At 53.9% G+C, this 24,215-nt stretch overlaps 1 protein-coding gene across 1 annotated transcript; it reads right to left on the reverse strand.

Moving 5' to 3' along the window:
• Positions 1-13,319: 13,319 nt before the first annotated feature.
• Positions 13,320-15,947, reverse strand: LINGO4 (leucine rich repeat and Ig domain containing 4). Its single transcript, XM_075907461.2, has one exon. It carries the CDS (start codon positions 15,940-15,942, stop codon positions 14,119-14,121), a length of 1,824 nt encoding a protein of 607 aa, XP_075763576.2. The 5' UTR covers positions 15,943-15,947; the 3' UTR covers positions 13,320-14,118.
• Between the last annotated feature and the right edge of the window lie 8,268 nt (positions 15,948-24,215).

Below are 24,215 nucleotides of genomic sequence, written 5' to 3' on the forward strand. Positions count from 1 at the left end.
GGTGTCTTCCTTAATCCTTGTGCAACGAGGAAGCCGGAATAAGAAGCCCGTTATTTCAAATGTATTTTGAAATAACGAGTGTGATGTTAAGATGCGCAGAATGCTATTGAGGGTTAACGGACATTAATCCCGAAATAGCGCCGCTGTGTAGACGTTCCCCCAGGGCTACAGGACCCGTGTTGTTTTTCAAGTTGCTTTAGCAGGTTCACTTGAGGCCAGATGGTCATTCCCCTGCGTATCTCTTCCGCCAGGCTCCAGGAGGGCCGCGGAGTCCGTGATGCTGTCTGGAGCTCGTGAACTCGGACACTGGCGCTAACCCGGACAGGGGGTGAGGCGTAAAACTGAGGAGGGTTTTTAGTTCCCCTAGTTAAAAGGCCTCTGCCAAAGGAACCGTTGCCATGGTGAGGGATCCTGTGCTCCACAGAAGGGGCCTGGTTCTTGGCTAGACTAGGGCCCCTCAAGTGGGCCATCCATGAGGCTGAAATTGGCCTCCAAGACTCTCCCCTGTGCAGGGCTCTCTTTGGAGCTGAGATTAGCTTCTGCAGTGGGGGCTTCAAGGCAAAGCCAATCTTAGCTGCACCCATGCGGTGCAGGGCTCTGTGCTCTCAAAGGGCACCTGGGCCCAAAACTGGGGTGGACGAGTTGCTATGGTGAACAAGCCCAACAGGCAGCCAAAGCGCATGTGTCTAGATCGGGGTCGGGGGAACTTTTTTGAGTCAGGGGCCATTGACCCACAGAAAAATCAGTCGGGGGCTGCACGCAAGTGAGAGGTGGAAAAAAAAGGCCCTTCGTGTGGACCCGAATGAGAAGGAGAAAGGCACTCCTCATATTCCCCTCACACACCAGAGCCTGGGGGCCCCAGCATAGTAGATTTTGGGTGCTCCAGCCCCACGGGGGGACAGCAGGGGGACTGGAGTACCAGCGCAGATTCCCCAATGTCAGAAGGGTGCCCTGAGCCTCATGGGCCAGATCCAGGCAAGCCTAAAGCTGCATCCCCTCCCCACCTCTGGTCTAGATCCAGAAATCTCAGGTTCAGCCCTGGCTGGTAATGCTCCACCCAGCAGTGTGGGGGGGGGGGGGGGTAACACTGGATTTGCCTTACCCCTGGGCGCAGGAAAAGCAGCATTAAAGCCATTGAAAATCTGGGCATATGCACAATGGGACCCGGGGGCGTTACAAGCACTCCTCTTGCGGCGGGACGGCTGCTTTTCCCAGAGGCCACGACCCAGCCTCCTGCTCTGGGGCCAGGACCAAACATGAGCTCAGCTGCTGTGACTTAGCGGGCTGACGACCTGGTTGGCAAGTCAAATTGGGTCGGTTCCTCTAAGATCCCAACGGTGTCCGCAAACCCGAATTTAAAACCAGGCCTTTGACCTTCACTCGCACCCTAGTTCTCTCCTTCCTGGTGGCACAAAGAAGCCAAATGCAAAACCTCCGAACGGCTTTGGATGCCTCTGTTTCCCAGGGATCCTGGGAGATTCTCAGGGCCTGGTGTCCAGAAGTGTGGCTGACCTCCAGCTCTCCTGGCCATCAGCTGGATTTATGGGTCACCTGTGCACCACTGCAGGCCCTAGGTGTCTCGGATTGGACACCAAAATCAGCTGAAGATGTTAATTGTGGGAGACAGTGTCCATGTTGGGGCTCGAACATAGGACTGGGGTGGGCAATAGAAGAGCAGCTGTTCACAGGGTTAGCCCCTAGAGGGCCACCACCACTCTGTTTACCTACGCCTCCACAGGTACAGATGATTGCAGCTCCCATTGGCCGCAGATTGCCATTGCCGGCCAATGGGAGCTGCGGGAATCAGTGTCCTGGTCAGTGCCACTTCCCACAGCTCCCATTGGCCGGGAGTAGCGATCCGCGGCCAATGGGAGCTGCAAATGCCTGTTCCTGTGGAGGTGCAGGGAATATATAGTAGCGGTAGCCTGCTGGGGACTGAATCCTGCTGAACTGCGGACGTTTTATTGCCCACTCCTGAGCTAGGAGCTGCCATCATCCAACCTGTCCACAGACGGGAGCAGTCAGCTGTTGCCGGTTGTGTTTCATTTTGGGTCAGAGCAGCTTTGCAAAGGCTGCAGAGTGGCACTTCCTATCTTCGCTCTTCCGCAAAGGGCTAGTCCTGCAGGGCCTTGTGAAAACTCGCATGGAGCGTTGAGCAAAACATCCTGAATGCCCCAGTGAGCTCTAGACTCCCAAGATGAGGATAAGAACATACAGGGTCAGACCAACGACCCATCTAGCCCCCTATTCTGTCTTCTGACAGTGGCCATGTGCTTTGGAAGGAATAAACAGGAACAGGGGACTTTTGAGTGATCTATCCTCTGTTCTGGTCCTAGGTTCTGGCAGTAGATGGGGTAGTGTCCCCGACCAACTTGACTAATAGCCATTGATGGACCTGTCTTCCAGAGACTTTTCTTTTTTGAACCGTGTTATACTTTTGGCCTTTGCAATATCACCTGGCAGTGAGTTCCACAGGTTGACTGTGAAGAATTGGGTTGGGCTTGTTTTATGTTTATTTTAACTCTACTGGCTATTACTTTCATTGGGTGACCCCTGGCTCTTGTGTTATGTGGAGGGGTAAATTGCTTCTTGCAACTCATGATTCTATACAGCAGTGGTTTTCAAACTAGGGGTGGCGAACCCGTGCTAGGCCGTGGAATGTCAGGCGCTGGATCTCGTTGCTGCAGGGGAATCAGGTGGGCAGTGGGCGGGGGGGCTATGGCAGCTCCCTGCCTGTCCTGGCTCCACAGACTGCGCTGCGCCCCAGAAGTGGCCGGCAGCAGGCCCAGCTCCTTGGAGGGATGGGGGGGAGAGCGCACGGCCCCTGCCCTGAGCACTAGCTCCGCACTCCCATTGGCCACGTTGCTCGAGACATTTCCAGGCAGCCCAGACAGAGCCCTGGAGACAGACAATCCCGTGCAGACCCAGTCAGGGTCCCGGGCTTGAACGAACCCGACCAGGGTTGCCCGTGGATTGAAAACCGGTTACTCCATGGGCCTTTCCACATCCACTGGAGACAGACCTGGCATTGGCGGCAAACCCTGGGCTGCTGAAGGGGTGTATGGGTGTGAATGTCACATACCCTGCTTGCCCTGGGGGTGGAGGGAGGGGCCCTCTGAGCTTGGATCCAGGGTCTCGGCACAGTCTCAGAGCAGGACATTAGCTCCCATCTTCTCCTCCGCCCCCTATTTCATTAGGTGCATTAGACCAGGGGTTTTCAAATCAGGGGTCCCGACCCAGCACTGGGGGGGAGATGTCAGGTGCTGGGTCTTGTGGCTACAGGGGGATCAGGTGAGCAGTGCGGGGGGGGGGGGATAAAGCAGCTCCCTGCCTGTCCTGGCACCGCAGACTGTGCTGCACCCCAGAAGTGGCTGGCAGCAGGCCCGGCTCAGGTCGGGGGAGGGAGGAGCACACAGGGCTCTGCCCACTGCCCTTGCCCCGAGCACTAGCTCTGCACTCCCATTGGCTGGGAACCTGCTGCCGTCTGCTCCTGGGGGCAGCATGGTCTGCGGTGCCAGGAGAGGCAGGAAGCTGCCTTAGCCCCCCTGCTGCACCACTGACCGGGAGCTGCTCAAGGGAAGCCCCTCCTGTCCCAGCCCTGCCCCCGCAAAGCCAGAGCCCCCTCCTACGCCCCAAAGCTCCCATCCTCAGCCCCACCCTGGAGCCTGCACTCCAGTCCCATTCTGCTGGGCTGCGGCATCAACAATTTTCTTCAACAGAGTCATGAGGAAAAAGTTTGAAACCCGCTGCCTCAGACCCCAATCGTACCCCCCCCTTAGTCGCCTCAGTCTTTTCAACCTCCCTTTGTGCAAAGGCGGTTCCATCCCCTGAGCATTTTCATCGCCATTCTCTGCACCTGTTCAGACAACGTCTCCGGCCCCTCCGGCTGGGTTGTGTTGGAAGGGACCGTTTGGATGTTTTCGTAGCCTGACTCCTGCATTTTCAGTAGCATTGCATTGAATAAGCTCTCCCCTCCCCATCTCCTGTCAGACTTGTTCCTCACCCCTTAGACACAGTAGGGGGGCGGGGGGACTGAAGGTGTTTGAGGCCATATATGAAGAAGACGTCACCTGTGCTGAAATGCAGCTGTTTCTGGGGTGGAGCCCGGCAGCCATTCTCCACCATTTTTTGAAGTGTTAGTCACCTGGAGCAAAGGGGAAATTTAGAAACTGCCCCAGCCAGGGGCCTGAGATGGTTTAAATACCTCCAGCCTCCCATGAGGGGAGGGTGAGCCCAGCTCCTCGTAAAGTCTGGCCCTGCTGCCCTGGGCATTTTCCCCCCTTGCCCATAATCCAACAAGGAAGTATCAGAGGCTTCCCCAGCAAACCAAGACAGAGCCCCAGGCCTTTGGGAAGGCAGGACCCCACCCTCTTACCATCAGGCCACCCCTTATACCTCCTGTTGCAGGGCCACCTAGCTTTTGGCCTACCCAGGAATTGAAACCCACAACCCTGTTCTCCCTAGGTGAGCACCCTATCCCCTAGGCCATGCTGCTATGTGCCCCACCACCTTACTGTCAGGCCACCCCTTATACCTCCTGCCCCAGGGCTGCCACGGGTTTGGACAGCCAAGACTTTCAAGCAGAAAACACTTCTTCCCTGGGCTTCCCTCTTCTCTGGGGCTCCACCCCCAAACTGAGGCCCCCTCCTCCCTTCTAAGACCCACCCCATCTCCAGGTTAGGACAAGCACCACAGGTGTGCTGGGTCGAGGCCCATGGCACCCAGCAGAGCTCTATTATTCCCCACCCTAGACAAGAAGCTGACCCAGCCCAGGGCCCCGCCCTGCCCTGGATGTTGAGAGGAGCTTGGAGCTGCTGGGTGTGTTTGTAGGGGGGTGGGATGGGAGATGGAGCTCTTCAAGGCTTTATCCCCCATTGTAAATTGATGGCAGCCCCCCTCCCCTTGTTTTGTTCTTCATTATGGAAGGCAGGGCAGGATCACAGGCTGTGTCAGCCCTTCTGGGGATGCAGAACCAGGAGTCCTGGGTTTTCCTCCCGGCTTTGGGAGGGCAGCTGGGTCTAGTGGTTAGAACATGGGGATGTGGAAGCAGGAGCCCTAGGTGCTTCTCCCAGCTCTGGGAAGGGAGCTGAGTCTAGTGGATGGGGAGGGGCTTGGATCCAGGACTTTGGGGAGGTGGGGTCCATGTTTAGTACAAGGGGGAAAGAATGGGAGCCCGGAGTTCTTTTCCCAGTCCCAGCACCGATTTGCTGGGTGACCTGAAGCCAGCCCATTCCTCTCCCTGCCCTTTAGTTCCCCTAATGGAAAAAATGATCCAAACCCGGCCTTGCAAAGCCTTTGATTTCCAGGGAACCAGCGCTTGGCTTGGGAATTTTTCAGTATGAAAACGCTGGGTAGCTGCATCACTTCGGCTGACAGCCTGTGTGTCCTCCACGGGGCTGAATCTCCCTCTGGTGCTGATTTCTTCTCTAAGCCCAGCCTCTCTCCGTTATTTACGTTTTATTCCCAGCAGCCAGGGAACACGGGCTCCCTCTTCCCACAGCCTGTGCACTCTGCAGTTATGCTAACTCTCTGTTTTGCAGTGTCACTCAATTAAACAGGGGCCCTGGAATCTCTCCCACTCTGCAAGTTCAAAGTTGCAGCAGGTCTCTTGGATTTAGAGTAGGTATCAAGAAGCAGCTTCCTCTTTTAATTTCTCCTGTCTGTAACATTGGCACAAAACATGACCAGGGAGAATAAAGACGAGCAAATCCTAAAACCCGTCCAGCCCCCAACCATTTTGCTAACAGTAATGAGGCTTCACAGCCCATGTTCCTTCTAATCTTTTCCATCCATGTGTGGATTTTTTCCATTGATGTGCAGAATACATTTTTATGTGCACCAAGCCATGTGTGAATGTGCACCACCAGCAGGAACAAACACACTAGCTGTGGGTGCTCTGCGAATCAGCGGAGTGGCATTTGAATCTTTCCTGACCAGTTACACAAGCATACAGCTCACAGGGACCACTGCTCCTACCTGCATAGAGGAGACCTACCTACCTCCCTTCCTGTTGTTCAGCCAGGGAAACTGAGGCCTGATGAGTTGCCCAAGGTCACCGAACAATCAAGTGGCAGTCTTGGAATGAGAACCCAGGCACCCCAGCCTGTACTGAGTAGCAACTGTTCTTGGCCACGGTGGGGAAGTAGGAGTGGAGAGAAGAACTGACACTTGGCTTGATAGCGCAAATTGTGCTGAGCTGAGACGCAGAAAAAGTAAAACATTTCCCCATTGCATGCGAGCTTATGGTGCAGAGAATAACACACAGAACGCAAGGCACTCTTCAAAGCATGCTCGATGCGCTAATTAAGCCTAAATAAAGACGTCGGTGTTAAAGCTGGCTTTCCCAGTCTGTGGCTGTCGTGGAAATACGTCACGGCCCTGCTTCTCAAAGCTACGGGGACTTGCTGGATGTGCCTTTGCCATTAGAAGAAAGCCAAGCCCTCAGACTGGGCTGAAAAAGCTTAGCTTGTGTGAATAGGCCGAGCTCGAGAAGGCTGGGGTCTCAGTGAGGGTGTAGATGCTGGTGAGTTTTGCTGATGTCCACCAGCTGACGCCTACCACAATAAACCGTAAAGGGCATGCGTTCCCTTGTCTGGCTTTATCCAGCTGTTGTCTTCTGCCTTATGTAGACTGCAAGCTCTTTGAGGCAGGAGACGGTCTCATCTGGGCTGTTTGTACAGCACCTGGCACTCTGGGCTCCTGGTTTCAAGGGCTATGTCTACCCTCGCGGCTTCCTGCGGGAGAAATATGCAAACGAGGCTAAGCGTGGAATATCGCCGAGTCTCATTGGCATACCTAATGAGCTGCCATTTTTGCAGAAGAGGTTCTGGTGCCAGAAGGAGCTGTCTACACTGCCCCTTCTTGTGCAAGAAAACCCTCTTGCGCAGTGCTGTTACGCCAATTATTGTCAGGAATAACAGCATCGCGCAAGAGGGGTTTCCTTGCGCAAGAAGGGGCAGGGTAGACAGCTCCGTCCGGCGCCAGAGCCTCTTCTGCAAAAATGGTGGCTCATTCGGTATGCAAATGAGGCTCGGCGATATTCCACGCTTAGCTTCATTTGCATATTTCTCACACAAGGAGCTGCGAGTGTAGACATAGCCCCACCCAGGAGCCCACACTCCAGTCAAACTCTGGGTCAACCATTTTCTTCAACAGGGTCACAAGCAGGAAAGCTTGAAACCTGCTGATCTTGCACACTGGAGTGGGACTTGGAGACAAGAGTTCTATTCCCCAGGCTGCTAGTGACCCGGGCATGTCACTGCCCTGTGCCTCAGTTTCCCCAGAGGTAAAAGGGAAATAATACCACTGACCTGCTTTGGAAGGCACTTTGCAATCGCCTGATGAAAAGCTGTAAGTATAATCATTAACAGTATTTCTGGTGGTGGGTTTGTTTGTTTTTTAAACCAAGAATGTGAATAAGGCCTGTGGCTCTACAGGAAATTCTTCCAAGTACAGTCCTCTTCAGCATGCTAGATTTCAGCTCCAACATCCACACGCTCATTCTCTCTTTCGCTACGTGGGTGCTTTAAAAATAGCGATTGCCTCGCTAGCTGGCGGTGTGGGCGGCGGGGCTGCAGAATTGCCATGGTGCCAGGCCGTCGCACCTGCAAGGTAAAATCTAATCCCTGCAAACAGAGTCCGTCATGTTCACTGGCTACCTGGTTCAGGTGTGTCCCCGGCCCTATGACTGAGGTGTCTGCTCTAGTACCTGTCCTGCCTCTTCTGCTGTAGGGGGCAGTCTCACCTAGGGCTCCGGCACCTGCTTCCCAGCTGTGGGGAAATGTCTTCTTCCCCCTTTGTGCCTCTCATCTCTTAGCCCTTTTCAAAGAGAATAGTGTCTGGGGCAGTGGTTACCAACCGGTAGATGGGGATCTATTGGTAGATCTTGGAGCCTCCGACAGGTGATCCTGACTGGTTTGGCCAAGAGGCTAAGTGCCGGGCACTTCAGCTGCCCAACCCCCTACTGCTGCGCGTCTCCTGCCCTTTGGCTTGGAGCTGCCTTCTCCATCCCCGTGAGCCTCCTACTTTCTGGGCAGGGGTGGGAGAGGAGGGTGCTGATGTCAAGGTGCCCCCCTCTCCCACGCTATATCCTATCACCGCAGAGCAGAGGGGGGGCACAACAGGGCTTGGGATGGAGGGAGCTTGCTGGCTGCTTTGGGGAGTGGTGCAGGGCCAGGTCAGGGATGAGCCTGCCTCAGCCCCACTGCACCACCACCCAGGAGCCACCGGAGGTGAGCAGTGCCTGGTCAGAGCCTACAACCTGAAACCCTGCCCCAGTCGTGAACCCCCTCCTGCACCCCAAGCCCTTGCCCTAGTCCTGAGCACCCTGCATCCAAACACCCTCCCAGAGCTGGCACCTAGAGCCCCCTCCAGCATCCCAACGGCCTGCCCCAAGAGCAGCTCAGAGCCCCTCTCGCTCTCCAAATCCCTTAATTCAAGATCAGAGCCTGCGCCCCAACCCGCTGCCCCAGCCTGGTGAAAGTGAGGGAGGGAGGAAGGATGGAGTGAGCAGGGGCGGGGCCTCAGAGAAGGGGCACAAAGGAGGCGGGGCCAGGGTATTTGGGTTTGAGCGGCCGGGGAGTCCGATTCCATAGGTGGAGGATGCTTGGAACAGCAGGGTTCCATTCCTGGCTGTGGGGCGACAGTGGGATTCAGTGGTTAGAGCAGTGGACCAGTGCAAGACCGGGCGCTAGGAATCCTGGCTTCTCTTCCCAGCTCTTGCGGCCTAAACATGGACAACCGGCGTCCCTGCTCCGTGCCTCAGTTTCCCCAGCTGTGAAATGTGAGCTGCCCCAGGTTGCCGTGTGAGACGTTACACTTATAAGTGCTTGGAGAGCCTGAGCTCTCCGGTGCTTTAGAAGGGCAGCCTTTGCAGCCCTCTCCTGTGGCAGCAATTGCAGTATTCTCCCGACCCAGGGATTTTTTGACTTCGATTTGGTACACAAGTAAGACACTGCGAGAGCCAACAAAAGCCCCTCCCTCCCCATGCTCCACCGGGGGCGCGTGGGGGAATCTGTACCACAGCTGTAGGCAAGGATGCTAGAGCAGAGAATGCCTGGCTCGCAATACATATTATTGGAGCGTGCAGCTCATACCTAACAATTGGTGAGGAGCAGCCTTCGGTGGCCTTCTGGGTCAGCTACTGGACAGGGAGTCTGAGGAGCTGGGGTCTAGTGCCAGCACTGCCACTGACCTGCTGTATGGGGTCAAGTATGGCCCAGCCACTGTGTGCCTCAGTTTCCCCATCGATGCCTGATGGGTAATGAGCTAGTCTTGGTCCTGGCTGGAGGGTGGAATGTCATATGTGCCCAATAGGCTTTGGAAGTCTGGGACGGTCCCAACTGGAAAGTCCTCCAGGAGAGCCGCTGGCCGCTCCATCCCAAGAGGATGTGGTGAGATGTTGCGAGCTGCAATGAAAACAGACCAGGCTGGTAGGGGGCAGGTCAATCACCCCCATCGACAGGCAGGCTCTCAAAAACTAAGCCTGAGCAGCCACCCACCTGCACTAAGGGCTGCTGGTCTCAGCCCGGGGGGAGCAGCTGAGGTTCGGGTGAGCCTCGCTGTGTGACTTTGGGGCCCGGCCAACCTCCCCTGGTTTGCAATGGGCTTCAGAGCAGGGGCCTGATCTGGGCAAAGGCACAGACTGATCCTGGTGGAGAATGATGGAGAAAGTCCAGGCTCCCGGAGGCCCCCCCCACAGCCACGCCATGGACCAGCCCGCACCAGGGTAGCAGATGGGGGTGGGAGGGCTGGGCCAGCTGGGCTGCAGCAGGATCCAAAAGAGGGGGGGGGGGTCACTGCCTGCACCTTGCAGTGACCTCCAGGTTGGGTGTGCGTATCCTGCTCTCCTTGCTGTGGGTTTCCTTCGACATGCCTGCCCCAGGGAAATGCTAGGAACAATGCAGGCCCTTGGGAATCAGCATGGGTTGTTCTTGGTCTGTTTCTATGCTGGTACAGTATATTGTGGGTGAGAGTGGGCGGGAAGGAGCAAAGGCAGGACTCCTGGGTTCAATTCCCAGCCCTGGAAGAGGGCAGGGCCTGGGACTCAGGCATCCTGCTCTCTAGCCCTGGTTTTGAATGACATACAATGTAACTTGGAAGCCAGTCCCTATGCTGCTCTGTGCCTCAGTTTCCCCTCTCATGTGGGCAGGGTTAATGCCTTGGATGAGCCTGGAGCTCCTGAAAGAGGGCCCAGAAGGGTTGTCATGATGACACATTTGGTCTCCAAACACCTGACCCCCTGTTCAAGGCTGGTAGATTTGGGCTCGGTGTAGAGAGAGAATCCAGCTGGAGAGTCCCACGCTGGGGGACGAGCGCTGTTTGCAGACCTGTCCGGTGAGGCACACTGGCCTCCATCCCTGGCGCAGGAAGCATATCAGAGGGGTAGCCGGAGGGCTCGGGGGTGCGGCTACTCTCCACTTTGCATCCCCTCCCAGAGAAGCAGTGTATGGCAGTGCAGCCCTGAGGCTGCTCTAACTGAGAGCAGGAATTGGGCAGGGTACAGCTCCAGGATGCAGGGACCATAAAGCTCACCGCTCCGGTAGTGCCGCTCCTGGCCTTTCACCCCTGTCCCTGGTGCAGGAACAGAGCAACTGAGAATCATGGTCTGAGGACTCCCATGATGCCTGCAGTGCGCTGGCACACCGTCAATTTCCCCCATTCGATAATTCCCCTCCCCACCCAAGTACACAAGTCACGGAATTCTCCCTTCATGGCTACATCTGGAATGCAAGTAGGAACCTCCAAACCTCGGCCATGCCGGTGTTAAATGCAGGGGCCACAGTCTCCCCAGGGCACCCCGGCCAGGCTCCAACTTCTCCAAGGAAATAGTGAAAAAAATGCAGTTGAGAAAAACGGCTTGGGTGGGAGACATGTGTGTTTCACACGCCGCACCGAGGCGAGGAGCAGCGTGAGGGACCAAGCCCATGGCTTTCGGCTCAAGAGCTGGGCTACAAGTAGGAGACAGGAGCTGCGTACAGTACGGACTTCTAGAGGTGCGGGGCTATTGAAATACAAACCATCCCTCTGTTCTCAGTAGCGGCGGATGGCAGAACAAGGAGCAATGGTCTCAAGTTGTGGTGGGAGAGGTCCAGGTTGGATATTAGGAAAAACGATTTCCCTCGGAGGGTGGGGAAGCACTGGGATGAGTTCCCTAGGGAAGTGGTGGAACCTCCATCCCTAGAGGTGTTTAAATCTCTGCTTGGCAAAGCCCTGGCTGGGTTGATTGAATTGGGATTGGTCCTGCCTTGGGCAGAGGGCTGGACTTGATGACCTCCTGAGGTCTCTTCTGGCTCTCTGGTTCTAGGATTCTCTGATCCATAATAATAAAGGTTCCTTCTCCTTCTTCAGGGCACACATTTCTAATGCAAAACACCTGGCTAGTCGTGGGCGACTGGGATCAAACCTTTGCTTCTAATAGCATGAGCCCCAGTGCCGGAGCTAAAACAGACCCCCTTAGCTGACTCATCAACCTTGGTGTGAGGCCAATGCCAGTTCTCGAGGGAGCCCACATGCCAGCGTGGCTTCCCGCCTCGCTTGCCACAGAAACGGCATCTGTGCCCCCAAATTCCCTTGTCCCTGGATGCCGGAGCAGCTCCTGTTGATGGTACCAAGGTGCGGAAACCAGTTTAGAATGAGCCGACGGCCCATAAACGTGCCCAGCGTGGCTTCTGCCAGGCGGACAGCCTGGAGAGCTGCCACTGAATTGTGAGGAGGGAGGTTTTTCTCTCCGTGGCTAGGCAGGGATAGCTGACTCACAGCTCATGTGCAGCCCTGCAGAGAACACAGGCTCAGGCCTGTGAGGTGGGACAGCCACTAGGTAGCAGGGACATCGGCTCTGTAGCTCCTAGGAGCCAATACCTTGGGGAAGGATACCTAGCAAACCCAGGGGAAAGGAATGAAAGTTCAATTCCTGCATCTTTGAGTCATCCCTGGCTCCATGGTCTGTGAGGCCAGGTCTGGAGTTACAGGAAAGCCACCCGGCAAAGTTGGGAGGGGGGAATACGTTATTCCCTGGTCGTTGTGTGTCTTGGGGAGTGGTGTCTAGTGGTTAGTGCAGGGGTGCGTGTCAGGATTCCTAGACGCTGCATGGTCTTTGTCTATGAGTGATCACAAGGCAAATCATGTCCCCGATTTGTGCCTCAGTATCCCCATTTGGGTGTTGTTACTGCAGCTTGCAAGCCCTCCTGGGGCGCTCACAGTGTTCTATGTTCTCAGATGCTATCAGAAAGCAGCCAGAGCCACACACAGTCTATAACAAGGCCCGGCCCATTCCTCAATAGCCGTGGTGTCCAACACGCTGGCCACTAGCATGTGGCGATTTGGCCAGTTGAGTGGGGCTCACAGAATTATTTACATTTTCAGAATAATGTGGCGAGTTCACTATAGCAGTAGCCACCATAGAAGTGTTTCTTAAACTGTGTTTCGTGGCACACCAATGTGCTGTGAGGCAGTTGGAGGTGTGCCAAAGAGAACAACAGAATTCAAAATGGCCGCCCTTAAAAGGGCAAGTAACTTTTTTTTTTTTTGGTCAATAACTTTTCCTCCTGACTTTTTTTTTGCACTCAACAAAAAATCCTTGGTGTTCCCCATTTAAAAAAAAATTGTTTGGTGTTCCTCAGTCCTAAAAAGTTTAAGAAACACTGCACTATAGGCAGCTGCTGCTTCAGAACTGGTTGGACACCACGGCTGAACAGTGACCGAATGTGGTTACTGAGGCCCCAACTGCGCCTGCCTGAGTTGTAGCACAAAGAGCAAAGGATACAACGCCGCCCCGCTCTGTGCCTCGGTTTCCCCCTCTGTAGCAAGAGGCTCATGCTATTTACCTGAGTCACAGTCTTGCGACGAGGGGTCTTTGAGCTCTTTGATTTGCTGTTGCTATGGTGGTGTGGGGTGGGATTTCTTCCTCTCCCTCATCTGGATGAAGTGGGAGAGGAGGCTTTCAACCCCAGTGGAGCCAATAGATTGCATTTAGCAGCACACAGCGCACTATCTCCCGTGGCTTGAACAAAGGCCTGAACTGGGTAGCCCATTATGAAACCTGCTTTCCCCTCATTCAACGCCCCGTTGACATCCAACGCTACGTATGGGACACTCTCAACCCACTCAGCCAGCCTCTTTAGCACCGGCACTACCATTGAGAGGGATTTTTTCCTTCTCCCTCTCCTTTCTTTTTCTGTTCTAAATTGTGAGGGTCCCCCGCTGCTTCCCCCCCCCCCACTCTACTCATCTGACTGCTCATCTGAGGAAGTGGAAAGCCCACGAGACTGTCTGTCTGTAAGGTGCCACAGGACCACGCGTTGGTTTTTCCTCACGTTAATAATTCATTGCAGACAGAGAGAGGGGGAGGGGAAAGATGAACATTTGGTCTCTCCCCTGGCCATTAAGGATCCGGGTGATTTCAGGGAGAAAGATGACTCCAGGCCTGGCAAAGACGTTTTCCCTTTTCCCCCTTCCCCGTCCATCACCATCATTTTGTAGCAGAGCTACTAATGCCCCGATACATTGCCCCGCTGTGATGAGCTAATTCGTGTCTCCCGTGTCTCATGGGCTGTTCTGCTCCAGGGAAGGGAGCCACGATCTTACGACAGGTCCTTCCGTCTCTGCCTCACTGCTGGAGGGTGCATCCTCTCTCCACGGCCGGGGGATGGTCAGACTGCCCAGCCAACACACCTCAAACCTGACTGCTTGCTGGGTAAACCCCACAGCACTTCCACTCTGGGGTTAATCGAGGAACAGACCCTGTCCCTGGGGGACATCCCCTCGTTTCCCAGACGGCTCTGACTCTCCAACGTGGGTTAGAACCAGTGACCTGAAAGTGAAAGGCTTCCCAGACTGGTCCCAGCACCTCGTGCCTTCACAGCCATAGAGCTTCTGCCTTAGCCAAACCTGCCCACACAACCTGGCCAGGTCCGGGTGAGCTGTTGGCTGAAAAGATCGATTGTAACCACCCCCGCTTCATGCTGACCACAGGACTCCACGGCCACGAGCACGGCTACCCAGGGGGAGCGCGGCACAAGCCTCGGCAGCTCACAAAGAGGCACCGATTGGGTAAGTTCTCTGCATTTGTTTTTCTTTCCTGTGTTTACAAAGTGCTGGCCAGAGGGAATGGCCCCTTCCTCACATGAGTTTCATGGCAAACTTGCTGCCGCCGCCACGTGGCTTGTTCCAGGACGCATGGGAATAGTGAGGGACGAATTCAAAGGTGGCGTGATGCTTGACCTTCCCTTTGCTCTTGCTCCAGAAGAAGATGAAGACGAAGCAGACGGAGACGGAGCTGAGGAACGGCAGGAAGCCCATGGCCAAGACCCCCACCAGCGTGCCCACGTCGATGAGGGGCAGCGGGAAGGTCTCGGAGCGGTTGAAGTTGCTACCGTTGAAGAACAGGAAGGAGTCGTTGCCGAAGTGGGCGGAGGGGTTGTCCACTCGAAGATGCACCACCAACGTGTCGTTCCCTGCGGCGTTGCTGGCAACACACTGGTAGGCGCCGCTGTCCTGAGCGAGGGCGTAGTCGATCTCCAAGGTCCCATCTGCCAGGACCCTCACGTGCCCCTTGTGGTTGGAATCCAGGCGGATGTTATGAGGCGAGACCCAGTAGATGGTTGGATGGGGATCCCCTTCGCCCCTGCAGGTCAGGGTTGCTTTGCCCCCTTCTTGCACACTCACCCACTGCGGGGTCTTGTCTGGGATATTAGACTTCCTGCAGGTGAAGTGACTGGGCAGGAGGACATCAGAGAAGTCCTTGAAGACTTTCCCTTTGACCGTCGTCGGGCTTGCGCAAGCCGGCTGCTGCCCGCCGAAGCTGAGCCTCCGGCGCCTTCGGATAATCCACAGGAGCCGGCAGTCGCAGGCCAAGGGGTTCCTATCCAGCCGCAGGATCTCCAGGTTCCCCACGGAGTGGAAGACCCCTTCTTCCAAGGTCCTCAGGGCGTTCCCAGAGACATTGAGCAGCCGGAAGTAGTTGAGTCCTTGGAAGGCACTGGTGGCGATGGTGGTCAGCCTGCCCCCGGAGAGGTGGAATTCCTGAAGGCGCAACAAGTCGCTCAGCCTCTTCCCATGGATCACCGAGATGGGGTTGTAGGAGAGGTCCAGGAACCGGAGATAGGCCAAGTGCCGGAAGGCCTCGTACGGGATGGTGCTGAGGTTGCACTTGGTGATGGCCAAGGAGGTCAGGTTGAGTCCGGAGAGGCTGTGGGGCTCCAGCGTCGCCAGGAAAGGCCAGCGGTCGATCTCCAGCACGTTCAGCCGGCGCAGCCTCTGGAAGGCGTAGTTGTGGAGGGCGCGGATGCTCAGCACCTTGAAGCGGAGCTCCACCAGGTGGCGAAGCTGGGCGAGAGCCAGCTGGGGTACGCCCGTGAGGTTGCACCTCTCCAGGGTGAGCTGCTGCAGACGGAGCAGCCCGCTGAAGGCTTGCGGCGAGATGAAGACCAGGTGGTTGTCCCCGGCCTCCAGCCTCCTCAGGTTGAACAGGTCCTTGAAGGAGTGGTCCAGGAAGATGACGATCTTGTTCTCGCTGATGTCGAGGATGGTGAGGTTCGGGAGGCCGGTGAAGATCCCGGGCGGGACGATTTTCAGCTGGTTACTCTTCAGCCTCAAGGTCATCAGCTTCTGCAGGCTGTTAAAGGCTCCGGGCTCAATGTTGGAGATGATGTTCTCGCTCAGGTCCAGCTCCTTCAAGGGCTGCAGGCGGGAGAACATGCCCTGGTGCAAGGTCCGGATCCGGTTCTTGCTCAGGTCCAGGAGCTCAGACTCCGGGGGGATCCCGCCTGGCACGGTGGTCAGGCGCCGGCGGTTGCAGAAGACAGACCTGTCCTGGGAGGAGCAGTGGCACCTGGAAGGGCAGCTCCAGCTGGATCCCGTCAGGAGGGCCTCAAGGGCAAGGAAGAACAGGGGATGCCAACAAGCCCGAGAGGAGGGAAAGTCTAGGAAAGGCCCAGCCACCATCTTACCTGCTTCCTGCAAAACAAGAACATGCCGCAGTTAGAGAACCAAAGGGGAGAACCTGGCCTGTGGGGGCACTGGGACAGTCATGCAGCAGACCCCTCTACATATGGGATGGACCCCTCAGCTTGCATGAATCAACACAGCTTCACCAACCTCCTACCAGTTACATGTCTGGCTTTTCTTCTTTCCCTTGGTACCTGGCCAGGGCAAGACTGCTAAGGGCTACTTATTAAAACCGTGCCTCAGTTTGCCTCCCCATCCACTCATCTGGTAGAATCCTAGACCACTAGAACTGGAAAGATCCTTGAGAGGTTATCGAGTCCAGTCCCCTGCCCTCACGGCAGGACCACGCATCGTCTACACCATCCCTGATAGGTGTCTGTCTAACCTGCTCTTAAATATCTCCAGTGATGGAGATCCCACAACCTCCCTAGGCAATTTATTCCAGTGTTTGACCACCCTGACAGTTAGGAAGTTTTTCCTAATGTCCAACCTAAACCTCCCTTGCTGCAGTTTAAGCCCCTTGCTTCTTGTCCTAACCTCAGAGGTCAAGGAGAACAATTTTCCTCCCTCCTCCTTGTGACACCCTTTTAGATACTTGAAAACTGCTCTCATGTCCCCTCTCAGTTGTCTCCTTTCCAAACTAAACAAGCCCAGTTCTTTCAATCTTCTCTCCTAGCTCATGTTTTCTAGACTCTTAATCTTTCTTGTTGCTCTTCTCTGGACCCTCTCCAATTTCTCCACATCTTTCTTGAAATGTGGTGCCCAGAACTGGACACAAAAGACTCCAATTGAGGACTAACCAGCGCAGAGTAGAGTGGAAGAATGACTTCTCGTGTCTTGCTCACAACACTCCTGTTAATACATCCCAGAATCATGGGAGAGGGTCGGTGTTTGGCTCTCTCTCCCTGCAGAGATGCTCCTAAAGTCACAATTCCTCCATAACCCCTGATATGTTTGCAAGCAGTTGACCTCAAGTCACATAACAAGGGATGAGCACCCCCAGTGGTACCAATGAGGGAACTTGAAGGGAGAGGAGGAGGAAGGGACTTGACCAAGGTCACACATTACATCAGTGGCAAAGCTGGGACTAGCCCCCAGATTCCTGAGTCCTTGACCAGCCTTCTGCCTGATGGATCACACCACAGCTAATGAAACCTTTGCCTTCTGGAGAACTTCAGCTAACCTGCGGCAGAGGCTCACACTATCAATGTGATTTAATGTCCAGCAGTGACGGACATTCAGACCCAAGGCTGTATTTTATTTTTTCCCCTTTGTGTTGGCAGTCCCAGTTAGCATGTCAGGTGAAGAACAATGGGTCAGGTTTAGCACTGAAAGGTCAGCATGAAAAGTCAGTGGCCCTGGGATATTTTGTGTTATTTTTAAAGCAGAAGAAGATGCAGGGAGCTTTTCCAGCTTTGAATGAGTCATTAAAATGCAAGCCTCCTCTATAACGAACACCCGAACCCAAGTCTCCGCAGCTGCCCTTGGACAAGTTTTGAAGGCTTTCGACATAAATTCCTGCAGCACCAATGGGTTTTATCCACTGTCTGGGTCATACCAAGCATCTTGTAAGTCACAGATTTGCTAACAGGGCCTGGCTTTGGCAAAGAGCCTGCTGTGACCCCTCCTTATCACTGTGATGGTTCCCGTCATGCGTTATGAAGTTTAGTTTTTTCATATAAATCTGTATTGCTCAAAGATGATTTAAACAAAACACCCCAGGTAACCTATCGATGTTAATGTTACAGTCTGCTGGATCTGTGTAGCTTACTGTGGTGCATGTATCATTCTTGTATATAAAGTTAGAAGTATGGACTACGAGGCAGCTTATAATTTTAAATGTGCTAATGAGAGCCATTACTGGCGTGGGGAACCACTAACAACTTAGTGGTAGAAATGTAGCCGTGTGAGTCTGGTGCAGCTGAAACAAAAAACAAGACGGTGTAGCACTTTAAAGACTAACAAGATGGTTCAATAGGTGATGAGCTTTCGTGGGCCAGATCTGAGGGAAGTGGGTCTGGCCCACGAAAGCTCATCACCTATTAAACCATCTTATTAGTCTTTAAAGTGCTACACAGTCCCGTTTTTTGTTTCACTAACAACTTAGTGATCAACTTAACGACTTGTAAACAGTCTTGTTTGTCCTGTAAATCCAAAGACGACTGGACTCCTAAGCCATGTGACCATACCACCTGGTACTGGGATTCCATTTTGACCCAGGTATTGTTCTATGGAAGGGGGAATGCCACCCTGGGGGAAAAGATCGTCTCTTTGTTATGGGTTGGCAATCTAAAGAGGGCTGGGGACCCAAGTCAAGATAAAAGAGGTTGTTTCTGATCTGAAGGCTATGCCTAGAACAAGAACAGGTTTAGGGTAAGAATCTGCTTACAATACGTTTTTAGTGGATTAGAACTAGCTATGCATTTTTGTTTCATTTTAACTTAGTAGCTTGCTTTGATCTGTCTGTTTTCACATGAAACCACTTAAGTGCAACTGTTTGTACTTAGTAAACAAAAGTGTTATCAGGCCCAATGGAAATAATTGTTACCTGGGGGAATGACCATTGTGCATATCTCTCTTTCATTGATAAACAGGGCAAACAACCTCATAAGCTTTCTCTGTGTAAAACGTTTACTCACAGAAAGATGGATTTATTGGGGGTTTGGATACCTTTTGGGGGCTGTTCCCTAGAACTGTGTCCTCCCAGAGCTGCAGTGGTTCAGCGTCTGCATTGCTCCTCCGAGGGGTGGAAACCCCAACTCTGTGCCTTGTCTGGGGGAGACCAGAGGATCCGGCCCAGCAGGGCAGGCTGGTGGGAAGCCGTGGAGAGCAACAAGGTGGGTGTCAATAGCATGATGAGCACACTGGGGAACAATCCCAAGGGGACTTCTGTGACCGCACCCCGTCATAATCATTTGCTGTGCGATGCCTTCAAAAAAGGCTTTCGATGGCAGGCAGCTGTCAGTCTGATCCCACTGGGGGACCTGTCCCCAGGACCCCGGCTTCGTTCATTTCCGGCCAAGGCTAAATGGGAACTTGTCAGGCAAGTGAGTGACACAAGACTGAATCCCAATTGTGAGGGCTGGGAATGGGGAACTGGGGTGGTACATCTGCCCAAGCTGGAAGTTTCCCTGCAGCTGTCACAGAGACACCCCCTGTGATAAGAGCCGTTTGCTGGTCTGGGCCCAGATCGAGTGAGAATAAAATTGCAGTGGGGAAAGTCCTGCTCCTTGCTTGGACCTGGCTGCACCTAGGAGGCTGCCATTGCATGGCCCCAGACTAGGGACACTGCTGCTCCTGGGGGGGACATGGAAATAGCCCCCCCTCTTTGGACCCCCCTTGTTCTAGCATTTGCCACAGGAGGTGCAACAAACCCTGCAGTGCTGGCGAGCGGGGAAGCACGGCCTCCCACCGGCGCCCGGGGTACTGGGTGAATTTCCCAGGTTACTGGGAACCAGCTGGATGAGAGGAACCTCCAGATATTGAACTTGGTCCTGGCTGCTGTTAGCTCCACCGGGCAGAAGGGTTACACACGCATGAAGACTCCCATTCCCATGGCAAGAGGTTTGGCTGCTGGGTGGCCCAAAGGGTCCTCTGCAGCCGGCTCTGGGGGTTCTCTCAGCCTGTCACTTCAAAGCAACATGCCATGAGAAATTTGTGAGACTGGGTCTCTCGCATGCCCGCCCCGCGCCTCAGGCACACACCCCTGCCACGTTGGATGTGAGTTCCCAGAGCATGGCTTCCCAAACTGGGGGGATGTCGAAATTCTAGGGGGGCCCCAACCCTCTCCTTCCCCCATCAAGTTTTGCTGCCCCGGTCAGTTTTTTTTTTTTGCTCAACAAGTTTTGCTGTTTTTTGGGGGGGGGGGGGCGGAGGGGGAGGATTTTTCAAAAATCAAAAAGGGGGTGTGATACCGAAAAGCTTGGGAACCACTGTCCCAGAGCTTGAGTCGTTTCATTCCAACCCGCCTTTCCACCGGCCACTTGAGGTCCCCGGGCAGAGCCACTTGCCTTTAATCATGACCCTGGCGGGGTGTCCGTGCGCGCGGCCAGCTCGGATGGCGGCAAAGAGGTTCCGGTCCTGCTCCCCCGTGTCCAAGGGGTCCCACCGACCACGCTGTCCGTATCACAGATCATGGCCCGCTACGGAGAGAGCAGAAAGAGTCAGTGACTCGCCACCCCGCCAGGGAGACGCCCATCAGCAAGAACCAGCTGCAAAGGAACAGGCTGCTTCTGAAGGACTAGGACAAAGATACTCTGATCCACCTATTCCCTATGGGAACAAACCTGATCCTGCAGCCTTAAAAACTAGCAAGTCTTTAAGGGCTGCTACCACACCCGCAAGCAGGAAGGTGCACTTCAGAAGCACAGCTACTAGAGAGGCAGCATTGCCAACTGATTACCTCCCTGCTCTGCCACAGACTGTCTGTTTGACCTTTGGCATGTCACTTAGCCTCTGAGCCCCCTCTGTACGTGGGGATAACAATACTACCAAGCTACATACCCATATATCTCGAGGTGCATTACAAAGGAGATCAGGATTATTAGCCCCTCTGTATAGATGGGGAAACTGAGGCGCAGAGCAGGGGAAGGGACTTGCCCATGGTCCCCCCCAGAAGGTCAGCGGCAGAGCTGGGATTGAAATTCAGGTCTCCTGAGTCCCAATCCAGTGCTCTAGCCCCCTGAATCACCGTCTTCCCTCCTGATCTGTGAACCCAGAGCCTCCACCTGAGACCTAGGCCCCATTTTGCCAGGTGCTGCACAGCTGCAGGGAGGGACAGTCCCTATTCCCCCCCCCCCCCACCCCGGTGCTCCCTCTGAGCAGATACAACAGGCTAAGAACAAGACAAGGGGAGGGTGATTGTAAGAAAACCAACAGCTGAGACCCACAGGGACTAAGTGACTTGTTGAACCAGTAGCAGAGCTGGGAACTGAGCCTAGATCTCTGAGCTAGTCACCGAGGGTGCGTCTACACAGCAGGGTAAAACTCGAAATAAGCTACGTAACTTGAGCTACAGAGCCTGCTTCTCCCGACTTCCCTTTATTACAGGAGCTGGAGGAAGAAGTCCTCCGCCTCGACATTATGTCGAAATAACTGCTTGTGTGTAGAGGCGCACTTTGTTGTTTTGAAGTAATGCCAGTTATTCCGAAATAACGGTGCTGTGCAGACTGTGGTAAGGTGACCCCACTCCTGGGTCCCAATACCCCTCTCCAGCCTACCTCAGGCAGTGTCAGTCCTGCAGTATTTGCTCATGGCAGGATTCCAGCTCCAGTCTCTCAGACACAAAGGTTCTGGGCTAATTCCCCAAGGTCGGCCTGGGTTGCAAAAACAGTCCTGTCCAGCTCTCCAGCTGGGCTCTCCGGCTGCCAGCCAAAGGAGGGCCTAATAGCATTGCCAGATACTTTCACAAAAAAATCCCAAACGCGGAGGGACCAAAGTTGTTGGGCAAAAAAAAAAAAAAAAAAAAAAAAAAGTCATCACTGCGCCTTTAAATCTCCATTTTACATGTCCAGTATTTTCGGGTTTTTTAACTGGACAGGGCCACAAATACCAGACACCTCACAACCCTCGGGCCTAATGACACTGGTCTGGGGCATCTCACCCTCTGCCACTTAGCTATCTCTGGCAATACGGCGTGGCGTGGCGTGGCGTGGCGTGGCGTGGCGTGGCGTGGCGTGGCGTGGCGTGGCGTGGCGTGGCGGTCTCTTCCCTCCCACTCCTGCTAGTAGGGCATCCTTTTTATAGTCTCAAGGGCAGCCTGAGGTGAGATCAGCTGGCTCTGCTTAATTTGCAGCAACCCTATCTCCTTTGCCCCTAATTGCTCAGGGCTGTTGCTGCCTTTCTGTCTATCTGCTGTAGTCCTCCAGCCTGACTCTGTCACAAGACTTACACTAAGGGTGCGTCTACACCGCACTGTAGCTGGAAATAAGAGACACAATTTGAGCTACGCAAATTGCGTCACTTATTTCAAAATAGCTTATTTCGTGCTTTGGCGCTGTCTACACCGTGCCAAATTTCGAAATAACCCACTATTCCAAAACATCCCTTAATCCTTGTGGAATGAGGTTTACAGGGATGTCGGAATAGTGCACCCGTTCTATTTCGAAATAATGGGTGCACTCAAAAGACGTGGAATAGCTATTTCAGGATACTCCGGTATCCTGAAATAGCATTGCAGTGTAGATGTAGCCAAAGTGTGTTAAACACAAGACTGTGGTTCTCTGTCTACCACTGGCCCCCAGCGGATGATGACTTCCCTGCTCCCATTTCTTCATCAAGGAAGACTTTCTTGCTATGCAGCCTAAATTTTCCTCTTCCTAATTTCATCCCATGACTCTTCCTCCTTTTGGACAGTTCTAACCCCTCCGTGTCCTGCCAATACTTCCAATTCACTTGGCTTTCCTCTAGTACCTTAAATCCCAAAGCACGTAAAAGGCTCACCTAATGCTGGTGACATGCGGCCTCCTCTGGGGTGGGGTACGGCAGCTTTTAACAGCACACGGCAACAGTCTGACAGGCAGGAGAGGATACTGTACCATGGGAAGATGGAGAAGCAGCAATATTTTGCAGCATCTGACGAAGTGGGTCTTTGCCCACGAAAGCTTATGCTCCAAAACATCTGTTAGTCTAAGGTGCTCCAGGACTCCTTGTCGCTGTACCATGGGAGACTGTCTGTGGGCCGGGACGCTATCAGACAGGATTTTAGGGCTCCTTAGCTTACACCGCGACAGAGGCCTGTGCAATATGGTAGTTATGCACCCACGCTGGTACAAGCCCTGAGACAGGACTGCATCTCCAACCCAGCCCTGTGGCTTCCTCCTAGCCTGCCAGGTGGCAAGTCTTTGTTTGCAGAGGCTGGGGCGCTGCCTGGCGCTCAAGACAGGCCAAGGAATGCAATCTCCTCTGAGTGTCCCTGTGGCTCCTCGCCAGCACATGCATTAAAACGGAGACATCAAAGCCAGGGATGATTTAAAAGGGGGAGAACGTTTATTGAGATGGGAGGGGGGCTCGGAAGTGGTGGAAGGACAAGAACGCACTGGAATAGGAGCCGTCGCTTCAGCTGTACTGGATGAGGATGTCTTTGGTGACATAAAGTCTGGCACGCATGGTGCTTCCTAATGCTGTCTTTCTTCGCGGCTAGAGGACGGGGTGGCCCAGCTCCTGATCTGTTACGCGGGTGTAATTCGGTGGAACTCCAGCAGCGCTCCTCTGGGACACTGGAGGAGCGGGATTTGGTTGTGTCATGTTTAATTGAAAGGTGTCTGTTTTGCCCCAGGTTTTCAGAGAGAAGCCAGGAAGCCAGGAAGGCAAATCCCCTTTGCAGCTAAAGTTTAGCATCCCTCTGCGAGTTGGTCTCAGAGAGCAGACGCAGCCTCCTTAAAACTCACGGCAAATTCTCTTAGGCTATGTCTAGGGTTTATCTAAAAGGGTGTCACAAGGAGGAAGGAGAAAATTTGTTCCTCTTGGTTTCTGAGGACAGGACAAGGAGTAATGGGCTTAAAGTGCAGTGGGGGAGGTTTAGATTGGACATTAGGAAAAAATTCCTAACTGCCAGGGTGGTCAAATATTGGAATAAATTGCCAAGGGAGGTGGTGGAATCTCCCTCTCTGGAGATATTTAAGAACAGGTTAGATAGACATCTGTCAGGGATGGTGTAGACGGAGCTTGGTCCTTCCTTGAGGGCGGGGGGCTGGACTCGATGACCTCTCGAGGTCCCTTCCAGTCCTACGATTCTATGATTCTATGAGTGTGGACATTCTCTTTTTGTGCAAAAAACCCTTTTCCCGCAAGATCCTTATGCTCCAAAAAAGGAGATCTACTGCTCTTGCGGAAGAAGGGGGTTTTGCGCAAAAAGAAAACGTCCACCCTGCTTGTTTTTGTGCAAACACCCCTAGTGCAAAAATGGATCGGCAGAAAATATGCAAATGAGATTGTGACTCATGCAAATGAGTCTCTCGTTAGCATATTTTTTGCAGAGAAAACTCGTAGTGTAGACGTAGCCTTAGATGCCCAGAGCCCAATCCATGCCTGAGCGCCTGCCTACTTCCACATACAGAATCCCCACTGCAACAGGACTTGAGTGCCTCTCATTGCCAGTACTGATAGAAATGTAGCCGTGTTAGTGTGTTGTAGCTGAAACAAAAACCAGGACAATGTAGCACTTTAAAGACTAACAAGATGGTTTATTAGATGATGAGCTTTCTCATTGCCAGGGAATCTTCCAGCCGTGAAGCAATGACAATGCAAAGTGTCCTCATGCTGCAGCTGCT

This window comes from Pelodiscus sinensis, chromosome 22 (genome assembly GCF_052426305.1).
Source record: "Pelodiscus sinensis isolate ZL-2025 chromosome 22, ASM5242630v1, whole genome shotgun sequence".
In the NCBI taxonomy this organism is placed as follows: Eukaryota; Metazoa; Chordata; order Testudines; family Trionychidae; genus Pelodiscus; species Pelodiscus sinensis.

Coding starts and splice junctions, on each gene's coding strand:
- LINGO4 (XM_075907461.2), bottom strand. CDS start 15,942: ATGGTGGCTGGGCCTTTCCTAGACTTTCCCTCCTCTCGGGCTTGTTGG.